The following is a 15,691-nucleotide window of genomic DNA, read 5'->3' on the forward strand; positions in this document are numbered from 1 at the left end:
GAGAAAATAGGGGCGGGGGGGGAGCGAGGGAAAGAGAGCCAAATAGAGCTTATTAAACGGGCATGGGCGGAGCTCGCGCCTGCGCCGAAAGGCCCCGGTGGCGCATTTTCCCCCCATCAGGCGAAGGTGGCGGTTGAGGCGGAAGGGGGTGGGGCTTTGTGCCTGCTGGGGTTGGGTTGACACGGGCCAAAAAGAGTGGCGGAGCCGAGCTTGGCCCGGGCCAGTCAAAAGAAGCGGTGGAGGCGACGGTAGGTGGGCAGTCGCCGCTGTCGAGGCGTCTGTTTTTGAAAATGGGGGGGGGCTTCCTGCCCCGCCCGTCTGCCGTAACGGGCCCGAAAGGGGGTGTGGGGTTTCATGTCTCCTCCCCCAGTTACCGCCCCTAACGCTCCTCGAGCACGCGAACACGAGGCTCCACCTTCCTCCTCCCCCCCCCCCGACGACCTCTATAAAGAAGGGACGGCTGCTTCGCTTGAGGGCAAACAATAGTTGCTTCTGGCGTCTGCCGGTCTGTTCCGAAAGCAGAAGCGGCTGCTGTTGACTCGAGAGCCTGCTTGGTTTCCCCCCCCCCTTCTTCTTAACCCAGCAGAGCTGTCTGCAGCAGTAAGGAAGGGGAGGGGTCTTGCGGCTCTCCGTTGGCGCCCGCGTGTGTGAATGTGGCTGCCCTTTCCAGGTATTGGGAACCGTTTTAATGCAGGTCGGTACCTCGTGTGAACGTGCGTTGCGTGTGTGTGAAGTGCCGTCAAGTCGCTTCCGACTCCTGGCGACCCTATGAATGAAAGGATCTGAGCAGGGCTGTCAAAGATAGGACATTTTTGGAGGACTTTCGACTTGACCGCACTTCACACACACGTGAATGAAAGCCCTCCAAAATGTCCTGTCTTTGACAGCCTTGCTCGGATCTTGCAAACTGAAGGCTGTGGCTTCCTTTATTGAGTCCATCCATCTCTTGTTGGGTCTTCCTCTTGTCCTGCTGCCCTCCACTTTTCCTAGCATGACTGTCTTTTCCAGTGACTCTTGCCGTCTCATGACGTGACCAAAATACGACAGCCTCAGTTTAGCCATTTTAGCTTCTAGGGTCAGTTCAGGCTTGATTTGATCTATAACCCACTGATTTGTTTTTTTGGCAGTCCACGGAATCCGTAACGCTCTGCTCCAACACCACATTTCAAAGGAATCTATTTTCTTCCTATCAGCTTAGTGCTGCCTTTTTGCCTGCCAATTAAAAAGGGGTGGCTTTTCCACCCCCGCGCGCGCGTGGAACCAGGGAGGCGGCTGCTGCTGCTGCTGCTTTCTTGGTGGTAACTTTTATTACCTTTGTGTTTCAGAGGCGTCCTACAGTTCTAGAACGTATCATGAAACATTTCTGGTGCTTGCTTATGGCAGAGTTTTAGTACGAGAGGTGTAGCTTTGGGGTGTGCGTGTGTGTGTTATGTTATCATGGAGTTTTCTAGTGTTGTGTTGAGAGACGGCAATATTTCTACTTTGGTCAAGTTCAGAAGGTGCAAGATTTCAAATAAGGCTATTGCGTTTGAGAAGGAAGTGCAGGAGGGTGCGTATTACAATATGGGCGAAAATGCACGGGAGGTTTTGCCTTGAATCTGCCGCTCTCTAGATGCACATTTTCCCCATCTAAGTTCTCAAAACTCTGCATAGGGGCTTATTTTTGAGATTTGAGAATTTGGCTGGGGGAAATGTGCATTTAGAAAGCGGCAAATCCAAGGCAAACCCTTCCCATGTGTTTTCGCCTTATGTTTCTTTTTCGTGCTGGTAGTAATGCATCGAACTATACAGTCGGGAGGCCCAGTGTCTCCAGTGACTATGTGAATCGTTTACAAAAAGTCAGTGAGCTTAATATTTGTTGAGCTCCTAAAACAGCCTAACTTAGGTATCAGTGTAAATTAACTTAAAAATCCAGTATTAAAAACAGTAATTGTGGTCTCTCTGAAAAGGATGCTTTGAACCAGGGGATAAGAACCTCTCAACCACATTCTAGTGCAGTGTACTTAAACATTAATTGTACCGCAAGTATTTATAAGGCATTTAGTACACTGTGCAGCAGACTAATCTATGTTGCCACAGTGTGGAAAAAATAGTCTGAAAATGGCAGAACCATTACAGGTTCCCAAACAAGTCGTTTCCATGTAGAAGGGGGGAAGTGAAACCTTGAGTTCTAAAAATGTTCCAACTTCTTCTTTCAGCTGTTCATACCCTGATCTTTTGAACAGCTAAAGCAGTAACTGCTGATTTATTAGGATGTTCTGGGTTTTATCTCTTTAGCAACTACTTTTGGTTCAAGTTAATTGTACATTCAACATAAATGTGAAGTAATAAGATTAGTGTGCTCTCACCAAAATGTTGTACTTGTGGATACCTGTTTTCTTTTACATGGGTGGTAATTAAGTGAGGTAACAACTGTGAAGCATTTCTATCTGAAAGATGTGTTAAAGTGAGAAATCAGCATGATAAACACCCAACTGGCTTGGATTATTGTTGGCTATCTTAAACCTAGCTAATTATTTACCTGTGACGGTTATGATCTCCCTTAAAATTCGCAAATAAAGCTTACTGGCCATATAGTTAAGGTGGCATATGTAATTCTCAGAATTGAGCATAGAATTTGAAGTGTTATGGATCTCTGACCTGGATAGCCCCAGGCTAGCCTGATCTCATCAGATCTCAGAAGCTAAGCAGGATCACCCCTAGCTACTATTCGGCTGGAATACCAGGAGGCAGGCAGTGGTAAACCAACCCTGAATGTCTTTCCTTAAAAATCCTACAGCGTCGCCATAAGTCAGTGACTTGATAATAAAAGAAAAATGCATCATTAGTTGGTCTTTATTGTTCTACCTTTCTTTCTTTAATAAACACACCCTTTTGCATACAGTTCTGCGAATATCAGCATACTGTACTGTGTTTGGGAGGGAGATTCTTGTTCAGCTCAGATTTAGTAACATCTGTAAAACAGAAGTATCTGGGGCAGTTTGTGTTTTGTCACTGCAGCATGTGTTTTTCTTGTATATTATCAGGCATGTGTTCGTTTCGTTGTTGTTGTTGAATACTTGGACACAAAATATAAAATCACAGGTTTAGTTTTGCAGAAGTGTGATGTTTGAATACAAACCATTCACAGTTTAAAGTCGATTTGAATGAGCCTAAACCAGTGATGGCGAACCTTTCAGAGACCGAGTGCCCAAACTGCAACCCAAAACCCACTTATTTATCGCCGAGTGCCAATGCGGCAATTTAACCTGAATACCACCCCCAGAGGGGGCCCAGAGGGAGAGGCTACGGTTGCCAAGTTCCTCTTTGTCATGAGTGGGAGGTTTTTGGGGTGGCGCCTGAGAAGGGCGGGGTTTGGGGAAGGACTTCAGTGCCATAGAGTCCAATTGCCAAAGTGGCAATTTTTTCCAGGGGAACTGATCTCTATTGGTTGGAGATCACTTGTAATAGCAGGAGATCTCCAGCTAGTATCTGGAGATTGGGAACTAGTTCCTTAGTGTTTTCTCTCTACATATCAAGACAAATGGAAAGGTGTTTGGAGGATGGCTTGTGGGCACTTCAAAGGTGGAAAAGGACTGCACGCCCCTCCGCCCGCACCGACCCAGAGGGCGCCGGAGAAGCCTCTGGAGGGAAAGAAGGAAGGAAGGAAAGAAGGAAGAAAGGGAAGGGAGGGGGAAAGGGAAGAAAGGGAGGGAGAGAAAGAAAGAAAAAGAGAAAGGGAGAAAGAAATGGAGCGAGGGAGAGAAAGAAAAATAGGGAAAGAAAAGGACGGAGGGAGACGGAGAAAGAAAGAGGCCACTCAAGTATGGGAAGTTTTGCCTTGGATTTGCCACTCTCCAGATGCACATTTTCCCCCATCCGGGGCAGGGCAGAGCCGGAATGGCCAGCGGCTTGGAGGAACCATGCGTGCCGGCAGAGAGGGCTACGCGTGCCGGAAGTGGCACCCGTGCCATAGGTTCGCCAACACAGGCCTAAACCAATTTAAGTGCACTGTGTCACCAGGCACTTGTAGACTTCAAACTGAATAGTTAGTGCTGATCAGCTCAGTTCTAAATGAGGCTTTGTTTCACTTCACTGCAGCTAAACTTTTACACTCTCCTGTGCTTCTCTTCTCTACATACATATAATATCTATGAAACTATTGGGAAGCAATTAGGTATTCTATTGACTGGCAAATGGTATCCTGGCACACGCAGTGCTTGCTGAGTTGGTGTGAGACCATATTACTATTGCAGTTTCTGTATTTATCTTGGATGAGATTAATTGTTTCAGTGTGAAGCAGCTTTATGTGCAGGGCAGCAAAAAGAGGTGAGAACAAGTAGAGGAAAAAGCTCACAGGCCTGGATTATGCTGGAAAACATGAATTTTGTAAATCCAAAAATAGTGTGGGATGCTTGAGAATGCGAATTCTGACACAGTAGATAAAATTTGAACAGTACTATACTTTCAAAGATTCATACAGCTTTCATTGGAGGTGTGCAATAAATAAGGCTGTGTTCAGAGTTTTCATATTGGCGCTTTACAGATAATCTGGTAGTCTACATGTCGTGCAGTCTTTTTACTTTTAACTTTGTTCTTGGAAAGATGCAAAGATAGTTTCCTTCAATCAACTTAGGCTTTGCACTAAGTTAACATTTTCTCCATATTGGCCTGCAGACTGTAACAGTTCCCCTGCTTTGTTTTTCTGCACCCTATCCCATATAATCCATTGTGAGAACTGTACATATTATAAGTAACATGTAAACTACAATACTAGAAGTTTTTTTCTAAACAGACTGGACCACCCTTCAAAGTAAAAACCTTTAAAATGGAACAACTAGAAGAAACATCCAAAAGAATTCTGTTGGAGCCATATAATTACCTACTTCAACTACCAGGTAATTCTCAATTTGTTGAATTCAGTCAGCGTCTGATTGCCATACAGTCCTTCTAATCTGATTGCAATTTAACAGGATTTCTTTTAAATCTAAGGCTAGGTTTCATTCGTCTCCAAAAGCTATTGTTTTATTTCTTCCCATTGCTACTTTGCCGTTGCATGCTTTTGCTCGCTTGCTGTCTGTTTCAGTTAATTTGTTTGACAAACTTTGGTCTGGATTTGCACTTTGTGCTCCTACCCTGCAGTTTTTCTCTGTGCATGTCAAGACAATTTAAGACCCTATTGTGCACTGATGTGTGCCTTTGTCAACCATGTTACTGAAAAAGGATGAGCCTTGACTTGGATTGTCATGGAAGTACTTAGGATTACTAAAATAGATATCTTACACAATAAACAGAAGCATTCCTCTTCTAGTTGAGTGAAGCAGTGGCTTCTAGCAGACACGTAGTAGTAAAGCTCATTCATGCTATGAAGCTGCTGAACATGGAAACTTGTGATGTTCTGGAGTCCTTTATATAATTGCCATAGTCATCAGAATATTTAGGAGAGTTTCAACTTCCACACCGGTCCGAAAGCATTATTCTCTCAAACTAAGTTTCAGTTTAATGAAACCTCATGTAATTCAACACTCACCAGAAGACAGTTGTCTCAGTTCCAGCTACTGCCATAACTACCCTGTGATGTACGCTGTAGAGTGATGGCTGCAGGACTAGGATCTTAGGCTAACTGCCATAAGCACTAGAGTGTACTGGCAGGGAAAGAAATGGGAGGAGTGCCTGCTGGCTAACAGCAGCTGAATAAGATATGGCTGAGTGTTCTCTCCACTGCACATAGGTATCTAATGCCTGGGTGTCGGCCAAAGAGCTCTTTGTGTAAGGGTTATAGCCTCGAACTGGAAGATCTGGCACAGATAGACAGAGGAAGGCCAGATCTTTACCCACAAACTTCCTCTAATTCTCTCTCTTTTTAGTACTGTAAGCTGTTCTGGGTCCCTGCTGGGGAGAGGAGCAGGATATAAATAAAATAATTGAATATGGCTCCAAGGGTAGGGGGAAAGTGTTAGCAAAACCAACCTCATTACCTTCATTTATCCTAAAGGAGAAAGGGAAACAGTTTATCTGCAGTATTTTTCTAGCTGGGGTCTCTTTGCTGTTACTCTGCCTGGTTGCCAGCAGTAAATCTGCTGATATGACATTAGGCTCACATGTGTACCTTCAGTAATCAACAGCAAATGTCCCTGTCTGGCAAGTGGCTCTATGCTTCCAGGGAAAAGCCCTGCTGTTAGGATAGAAGGCTGGACGTTACCAGTTTTTCTGCTGGTGCAAGGGTGACATTGTTGCTCAATTGTATGCTCACTGCAGTCCCATCTCATGGGTGGTTGTCTCATTATTTCTAGCAAAGCTTTTTTGGTAGTCTGGAGGAGCCCCTTTTGGGCCAGTATAAAGATGATAGCCTCCAACTTGCTGCTGTTCACCTTGCTATAGAGTGAAAGACTCTGCTTCTGTCACATGAGTTGGGCTTCTGTGCACAAAAAAACCCTACCGTCTGGGGGAAAATAGCAAGTTGTCAACCTTGTCCAAGCTTTTCCAATGCTGACCTTTGTTTTCATTTGCTTTATGTAACTATCGAGGTCTTCCTCTAATATTTTGCTGTTTCAAGAATGGTCCTCTGCTTCAGAATGTATTCTGTCATATCTGACTGCTGCCTCCTTGCATCACTCCCTGTCATTCCTCAAGCCTGTTCAAAATATCTTTGTATTCTATCCTTCTGCTGATTCCTCTGCAGCACCATGTTAAAACACTTCCACTTTTTGCCATTTTACTGATCATGCTTCATGATCATATAAAAATGCGCTCTGCAGATCCCTATACATTTTTGGGAGATAAATGAATTATTGTCAGCAGATGTTTCGTATAAAGTCTGTTCTTTCCATACCTAGTCTGCTGTTTAACTCGTGCTCTAGATCTTCTAGGAGCCCCGTGGCATAGAGTGGTAAAGCTGAAGTACTGCAGTCCAAGCTCTGCTCACGACCTGAGTTCGATCCCAATGGAAGTTGGTTTCAGGTAGCCAGCTCAAGATTGACTCAGCCTTCCATCCTTCCGAAGTCGATAAAATGAGTACCCAGCTTGCTGGGGGTAAAGGGAAGATGACTGGGGAAGGCACTGGCAAACCACCCCGTAAATAAAGTCTGCCTAGTAAACGTTGGGATGTGACGTCACCCCATGGGTCTGGAGTGACCCAGTGCTTGCACAGGGGACCTTTACCTAGATCTATCCTATTTCCATTCATTCCAGCTTCTTAAACTTGCCCAGTTAGCTTCCTTTCTATACTTTTTAAAGGGGCTTTCTTGTCACTAATATTTATTTTACTTGCTAAAAGCAAATACATTGTTTTAATGGGGTGGATCCTATCTAGCATGAGTGGAACAGCACTCTTGGAAGTCAGCTGTCATGTCCTTGGGGGCTGCTATTTTTCCCTGTAATTGTATGGAGGCAAAATGGCATGGTCTGTAGTGGGAGGAGTGAACTGGTAAAAGTTGCCCTTTCTGTTGGCAGAGGATCCACTCCTGTATGTTCTGTTCTCTTTCCATATTTGGTATTAACATTGTATTATCAGCAAAAATAATGAGTTTGTTTCCTTCCCAGTAACTTTAATTCTCCAAGTCTACTGTTTTATTGATTGTATCCTTTGTGAACGTTAAAAACTACAGGGAGCAGCAACTGTCCTTGACAGACTCTTAAAACCAATTTTGGCTCTTAATGTAATTCTTCCTGGATTTTACATGCAGTATTTTTCTGTCCATGTCTTTTGCAGTAGAGAACATTTTATTCTCGCCAAGGCAGTCAAAGGCTTTTCTAGGTCAATAAACATCATATAAGTTTCTCTATCAATATTCTTGTAAATTTCCGAGAACTAGGCTCTCAGGAAACCCATATAAGTGCCTCTGCATTTCTCCTATAGACACTGCAGCTCCTTGTTCTGTTAGTGTGCTGGAAGATCCTTCAGCTTTCAGGAACAAAATGGGGTTGGGTGCAGCAAATTTCAGGGTGTGTGTCTCAGTCTAATACTTCCTGTCTTAGAGGCCTGGTAAACATCTCTTCAGAAGTACTGAAGTGTCTGAGGAGACTTACCACAAAATACATGCCAGATAGCATGTATTGGCTACTCCATCCCATACTGTGGAAGCACTTCTATACGTTGGAAATTTCAGTTGTTAATCTACATGACTTGGTCTTCCATACATTTGAACAAGTTATTAAAAAGACACTGGAATGGATCCTCAGATCCCCTGTTGAAAGTTCGAGTTCATGGAAGCTGATCTTTACTGAGGATTGGGGAACCCCCTAAGCCTGGGAGGGGTTGTGGCTCAGTGGTAGAGCATCTGCTTGGCATGCAGAAGGTCCCAGGTTCAATCCCCAGCATCTCCAGTTAAAGGGACTAGGCAAGTAGGTGATGTAAAAGACCTCTACCTGAGACCCTGGATAGTTGCTGCTAGTCTGAGTAGACAATACTGACTTTGATGGACCAAGGGTCTGATTCAGTATAAGACAACTTCATGCGTTCGTGTATGCCAAGCGGCACAGGAGGACAGCAAAATTCTGCCAAATTCCCTACTCCTTCCTTGGTGTTAGGTTGTGCAAGAAAAAGGGAAATTTCACTCAGTTTTACCTGCCTTACTGTAGTGCCCTGTGCTGCTTCATATTGCTCAGCAGGGTCTCCCCACCTTTGATAGCAGCTTCAAGAGGAGGTATGGAGTGCAGCCCGGGGAGGATGGTCTGCTTCTGCAAACTCTTGTTTTTGGAGCTTATTTCTAACCTGCTGACCTTAGTGAAATATTACCATCAGTTAAAAATTTGAAATTCCAAAGGTACATTAAACTTTGATGTAATTGTTTTAATTACAGGTAAACAAGTCAGAACCAAACTCTCTCAAGCGTTTAATCACTGGTTGAATGTTCCTGAAGATAAACTTCAGGTAACTCATAATCTTCACTTACTATGTGTCTGTTTAATAGCATTTATATTCCTTTATAAATGTTTTACATGAATATTGACTCTTCAACTTTTTCTTTATTGGTACTGCTCAGTACAGAACCTTTATTAAACATTTGGTACAGACATTAAACAGTCTGAAATATTACATAGGTTAACACAAATATGCACATCAGAAGACGCACTAATAAATTATCATAAACTTAAACAGAATAAAGATAAAATTATTCATGATCATTCATAAGCAACCCATGCATTATCATAGAGACTAGGAGACACCTAGCAACTTGATTGTATCTGACTGGAATCCTTATATTACCGAAGAGCAAGACCAGCCACACATCTGGATAACCCTGATATTTGTGAAGGAGGGGACTACTTATGGAATTCCTCAAACATCTCTGTAGAGCTTTTTGCTTGGCCAGATTGAATGCTAACCCTTCTATGGTAATGCAGGGCAGAATTCTGAATATACCATACTCTTGACAGGATCTGCCCTTGCTCTTCTGGCTCTGTTGACTCATTAGCCCATGCCCTTTTGGAATGCCGCTTTTATGAGGAACTTCGATCGCACTATATTTCCCCCCTTTTAATATACAAATCCAATGCCTCTGTGACTGACATAATGCCTTTTTTTAATAAGCGATAGGGACCCCAAGGCTACATTGTCAGTGGCAAGATTTGTTTCAGTCCTTATATCCCTCCAACACTAAGATATATGCTGCTCAAGATCAATTGATCAAGGAGCTTCTAAGGGATAAAAGGAAAGGAATTCCTCAACTCAGTATAAAAGCTGGAATATAGGAAGACATGAGATAAAACCCCGAATGCCAGCCCTACATGGACAATATCTCTTGGGTTCTCAAAAATCTGCCATAAAGGATTGCTGAAGGCAGAATGTTGAACCTGGCGAGCATAAAAGTTTTGCAGACTTGAGGAGACTTAAGATGGGATAAGTAGAAAGCAGGAACTCCATTAAATTGTACTATACCATTTGCAATAGAGGAGCATGTTCTTTCTGTGTTAGAGTAAGTGGTATGACACCCTTGTAGCCAGCCCCAAGCTATTATGGTCTGTGCTTACCTGAGTATTGCCTACCAGTGCAGAAGCATATCACATTTCATTGAGTGAGATGGCTTTGATTAATCTGGGAAGCTGAGCACAACAATAAGATTCTTCTTTGCCAGCACTTCCCAGATGTCATAACATGCTCAAATCACCACCATTTATCGAAACCTCCTTGCCTTGAAAACCCTGTCGTGTTGCCATAAGTCGGGTGCAACTTGACGTCACACATACACTCTTCTGGGTTCAGTACTACCACTCACTGTGTCCCTTCCCTGGAATGCTTCTCCTCCTCCCCCCCCTCCCGTGGCCATCTGTTATGTTACAAGTAGCTCCATTTGGTTCTTCCTATACTTCATTTCCTTATACTTCTGTTTGGTCTTGGACGCCATACATATGTAAATACAGGAGTATGTTACAACAGTGCAGGTGTATGGCAGAGTACAGAATACTTCTGTTTCAAACTGGTTTCCGAAACAATGGAATATTTCAAGTTTTCAAATGGTGCTGTACAACTTTTGAAATTATTTGGAGAGCAATGTGAGGGCTTCTGCATGCTTTCTAGACAAGGAAACATTTACTGCAGGTGTCTATAAATCCATTTGCCAGGTTCAAGTGCAACAAGGTTCAAGTGCAACCTTAGGTCAAGAGCAAGCCAGCAACACGCATTGTCAAGAGTGCCTTGTCCAAGAACTGTCCTGGGGTGGGCAGTTAGCAAAACAAATTACAAAACCCTGAAGGGTGAATACTAGTTTACTGCCACCAGTCTCTTTTGCCTACCCAAGAGCCAGAAACCAAGGGACAGTCTTCTGGCTTTCCTGGGACTAAAACCATGAAAGTCACCCTTGCAAGGCGAGGACAAAGTACCGGATTCAGAATGAAGCCTCTAGAATTCAAAGACACAGCAAAGTATAATTAAAGTGATTGTGCAAGGAATATAAATAAATGAACAGTGAACAGTGAGGGCAGAAAATAAAGACTAATTCAAAGGACTAACTACAAAGTTAAAAGCATCAGTTCTAATACAAGATGTTACCACAAAGGCTGAGTTCTTTACGCAGTCAAAGTCCAATCTAGTTGAGGTTAAGTTCAGGTTTCCAGGCATCAGGACTCATCCACAAGATAGATTCAAAGCAAGAACCCAGAATAGGGAGCAGGGAACCGGGAACAAAACTAGAATGAAGGGTCTGAACTGTATGCCCAGAGACCTGTGTTGGCCGGATCTTGGTTAGCCAATCAAATGTATGGTTGATTGTCAGTTAATCATGGAAGCTTATTGCTAGCCATGTGATCAAGGGGTCAGAGGAATTTGTCAACATGACCGGACCCATCTACAAAGGCTTTCCCCCCACTATGGTCTCAGTCTGCTAATTAGAGGGAATGCGTTTTCTCATCCCTGGTGTCCTTGGGAGCTATTATGGGCAGTGATGCACTCCTTGCACCTGGCTCTCTTATCTAAGTTTCTAGAAGTCAGTAACTTGCTGAGTTTCAATCAGGAAACTCCCCTTTTAGCTAGGCCACAGCCTGGACCAATGTTTAAAAGAATCAAGAAACTGCATTAAGGATATCAGTTTCTTGGCACAGATACCTAAGAGGTGTAAAATTTTCAGAAATGTTGAAGCCATAGAAGAAAAGGGAGGGGTTACAAATGTTTGGAAAATTGAGATGTATGCTGTACTTAACAAGCTTAAACTTGTTTTACCACTTTAAATGCATCATAGCCTATAAAAGTGCACTACTTTGCATATTTATGAGATGTATAAGTATAAATGCCTGATTTTTCTACAAGCAAAATTGTAAATACATCAGCATTTTATAACAATGTCTTAGCACATGTTTTAGTTTTTGCTGTGCAACAGGTGGGAAAAACTAAATGTTGAAAATAGAAAACATTAATTTTGTAGTGAACAAAAGTGTCTTATTTAAACAGAGGCAGTCTAATTTAGTCACAATAGGAGTAGCAACAATGTGGATATCAAGGTAAATTTAACTGAAAACATTTGTTTCTTCAATACTGTTATGTATTAATGACAGTGAAGAAGTGAGTGGATGCCAGCAAACGCATCAGCGGGTGCCGAGGGGCACCGCATAGGGGTGGTGTTGTGGCACGGAGATCCCCAACGTTTTTGAGTGTTCAGGCTCCTTTGGAATTCCGAGACAAGGGTGGTGGGCACAACTACAAAATGGCTGTCATAGGAGTCACAGCCAACTGCAAAATGGCAGGGATTGAGGTTATGCATAATTCTAACAGTAATTCTTCAACATTTCGAGTAGAAGTTCTGCTTAACAGGATGCCTTTTTAAATGATCATTGTTTAAAAATATTTTCCTACATATACACAACTTACTTTCAGTCATGCAGTAAAGATCTTCATGCTGTGGTGCCAGCTGATGCCAACACATGTTTTTTTGAATTTGTACAACATATTAAGAGCCCCATGGCACAGTGGTAAGCTGCAGTTCTGCAGTCCAAGCTCTGCTTACGACCTGAGTTTGATCCCAACGGAAGTTGGTTTCAGGTAGCCAGCTCAAGGTTGATTCAGCTTTTCTTCCTTACGAGGTCGGTAAAATGATTACCCAGCTTGCTGAGGGTAAAGGGAAGATGACTGGGGAAGGCACTGGAAACCACCCTGTAAACAAAGTCTGCCTAGTAACCGTCAGGATGTGACGTCACCCCATGGGTCAGGAATGACCCGGTGCTTGCACAGGGGACTACCTTTACAACATATTAGAAGCCCTGCTAGGCAAAACCTAGCCCCATCCACTTTCTAAAAACACTTGATGGTGGGTGCCAGGAAAGGTATTGGTTGGTACCACATTAGGACCCCTGCTGTGGCACATATGATAAATCTTTCTGCACAGGTAGAGGCTAGCTACTAGGCCAAGACAATGTTTATAGACCCAAGGATTAATATTTACATGAGTATCAAAGGAAATGCAAGAAGGATTGAGTGGTAAGCAGCCTGGGCCTGATATAGGTTGAAGCAGGGAACAGATATCCAGGAAATCAGATCTAACTAAAGGGCTTATTCTCACTTTACCTATTTTTTAATTTAAAGAGCAAAATAAAAAATCTCTTTGTCAAGTGTGAACAGTCTGTGTAAAAGTGAAATATTGGACTTACTTTTTTCCCCTCTCCCTTTAGGTTATCATTGAAGTGACGGAAATGTTGCACAATGCCAGCTTACTTATAGATGACATAGAAGATAATTCAAAGCTGCGACGAGGTTTTCCAGTGGCTCACAGTATCTATGGAATACCATCTGTAATAAATTGTGCGAACTTTGTGTATTTCCTTGGCTTGGAGAAGGTTTTAACACTTGATCATGTAGATGCTGTAACAGTATTTACTCGCCAGCTGTTGGAACTCCATAAAGGCCAAGGCCTGGATATTTACTGGAGAGATACTTACACCTGTCCAACAGAAGCAGAATATAAAGCCATGGTTCTGCAGAAGACGGGCGGCCTTTTTGGACTAGCTGTGGGACTCATGCAGTTGTTCTCTGACTACAAAAAAGATTTAAAACCACTTCTTAACACTCTTGGGCTCTTCTTTCAAATTAGGGATGACTACGCAAACCTGCACTCCAAAGAATATAGTGAGAATAAAAGCTTTTGTGAAGACTTAACAGAAGGGAAATTCTCATTCCCAACTATCCATGCCATATGGTCCAGGCCAGAAAGCACTCAGGTTCAGAATATTCTGCGACAGAGGACTGAAAACGTAGATGTAAAAAAATACTGTGTACATTATCTCGAGAACGTGGGTTCCTTTGAATATACACGGAAAACCTTGAAAGAACTTGAGTCTGAAGCTTATAGACAGATTGAATCTCTTGGGGGAAACCCTGAGCTTGTAGCGTTAGTTGAACATTTAAGCAAAATGTTCAAGGAGAATGAAAACTGACACCAGTTGTCAAGCATGTTGCTGGACTCAAAAAAACTAAATTTTGTTTTATAATTTCTGCCATTGATGCATAGGAATGTATCTCAAACATTTTATGGGATAATGGGGGTTTGGGTATATCTTGGATTGTCTTTGACTTAATTTCAGCTGCTCATGTAATACTGTATAGAACTGAAGATGTAAATATAGCTATCAAGTCTTACTCTAGAACAGTGGTTTCCAAAGTGGGCAGTACCACCCCTTAGGAGGCGGGGGGATTACCTAGGGGGCACTAAGAGGTTGGGGGCAGCAGGGAGGCCTTAGAGGTGGGCCCCCAACTGTGTTGTTAGATAGGGTAGGAGGTGCTGGGGTTGAGTTTGTAGAACCAAGGGGGCGGTGGGCTGAAAAGTTTGGGAACCACTGCTCTAGAACTTCATTCCTAATTTCTTTTTATTGGGGATTTATTTTCATTCTGATCAAGACATGTAATCAGTTTCTGAATACAAGAGGACATGGAAGTTTCACCTTCAACGTTTTATTAAATTTGCATTTATCTAGTTCTGGGTTGTCCAGATACGGAGTCTTGAATGTTCTCATTTCTTTTCCCCTTAGCTTTAGGCATTGGATTACCGTATATACTCGCGTATAAGCCGAGTTTTTCAGCCCAAAAAAAGGGCTGAAAAAGCCGAACTCGGCTTATACGCGGGTCAATACGGTAGGGGAGGGGAGGGAGAGGAGGGAGGGGGGAACTTGCCATTCTCACCGCTGCCACCGCCGCCCGGCCCTGCGAGGGTTCCTCCGGCCGGCAGGGGCCTTCTGCAGGGCCGGCAAGGCGGCCCGCCCCCGCCGCCGGCCCCGTGAGGGTTCCTCTGGCCGGCAGCGGCCGGCAGGGGCCTTCTGCAGGGCCAGCAAGGCCGCCCCGCCCCTGCCGCCGGCCCCGCGAGGGTTCCTCTGGCCGGCAGCGGCCGGCAGGGGCCTTCTGCAGGGCCAGCAAGGCCGCCCCGGCCCCGCGAGGGTTCCTCTGGCTGGCAGGGGCCTTCTGCAGGGCCGGCAAGGCCGCCCCGCTCCGGCCCGCAAGGGTTCCACTGGCCGGCAGGGGCCTCTGCAGGGCCGGCAAGGCTGCGCCGTTGCCCCCGCCGGCCCCGCGAGGGTTCCTCCGGCCGGCAGGGGCCTTCTGCAGGGCCGGCAAGGCCGCCCCGCCCCCGCGAGGGTTCCTCTGGCCGGCAGCGGCCGACGGGCCTCTGCAGGGCCGGCAAGGCTGCGCCGCCGCCCCCGCCGCCCCCGCGAGGGTTCCTCCGGCCGGCAGGGGCCTTCTGCAGGGCCGGCAAGGCCGCCCCGCCCCCGCGAGTGTTCCTCTGGCCGGCAGGGGCCTCTGCAGGGCCGGCAAGGCCGCCCCGCCCCCGCGAGGGTTCTTCCGGCTGGCAGCGGCCTCCTGCAGGGCCGGGAAGGCTGCGCCACTGCTGCCGCCGCCGACTCTCCTGGTGAGTAGGGGGTTCAGGGGCTCTTCCCCCTCCCCCCCTTGAATGGCACTGGGGTCGGGGTGGGTTGGGGTGGGTTGGGAGGTCCCGGGAGGCCGGTGGGAGGGCGACCTGGGGCAGGGGCAAGATCTTCCCTGTGCTCTAAAATGGCGGCCGCCATTTTAGAGCGCAGCTTTACCAGAAAAGGGAATTTCTTATTGACCCTCGGCTTATACGCGGGTCAATAAGAAATTCCCTTTTCTGGCCTCAAGTTTGGGGGGGTCGGCTTATACTCGGGTCGGCTTATACCCGAGTATATACGGTAATGTGTGCTTTAAAACTGTAACGTTTATCAAGATTGTGGTGGGAAGCAGGTAAACCGGTCCAGGGCATAAACTGTAAAGGTCTAAATGCCT

The 15,691-nt window shown here is 45.1% G+C and overlaps 1 protein-coding gene across 1 annotated transcript; it reads left to right on the forward strand.

The window, feature by feature from the left end:
* Positions 1-4,777: 4,777 nt before the first annotated feature.
* GGPS1 (geranylgeranyl diphosphate synthase 1) lies at positions 4,778-13,863 on the forward strand. The gene is made up of 3 exons (XM_056852366.1): positions 4,778-4,877; positions 8,781-8,851; positions 13,078-13,863. The coding sequence occupies exons 1-3, from the start codon at positions 4,808-4,810 to the stop codon at positions 13,837-13,839; spliced, it is 903 nt and encodes a 300-aa protein (XP_056708344.1). The 5' UTR covers positions 4,778-4,807; the 3' UTR covers positions 13,840-13,863.
* Positions 13,864-15,691: the final 1,828 nt, after the last annotated feature.

Source organism: Euleptes europaea, chromosome 7, assembly GCF_029931775.1.
Source record: "Euleptes europaea isolate rEulEur1 chromosome 7, rEulEur1.hap1, whole genome shotgun sequence".
NCBI lineage: Eukaryota > Metazoa > Chordata > Lepidosauria > Squamata > Sphaerodactylidae > Euleptes > Euleptes europaea.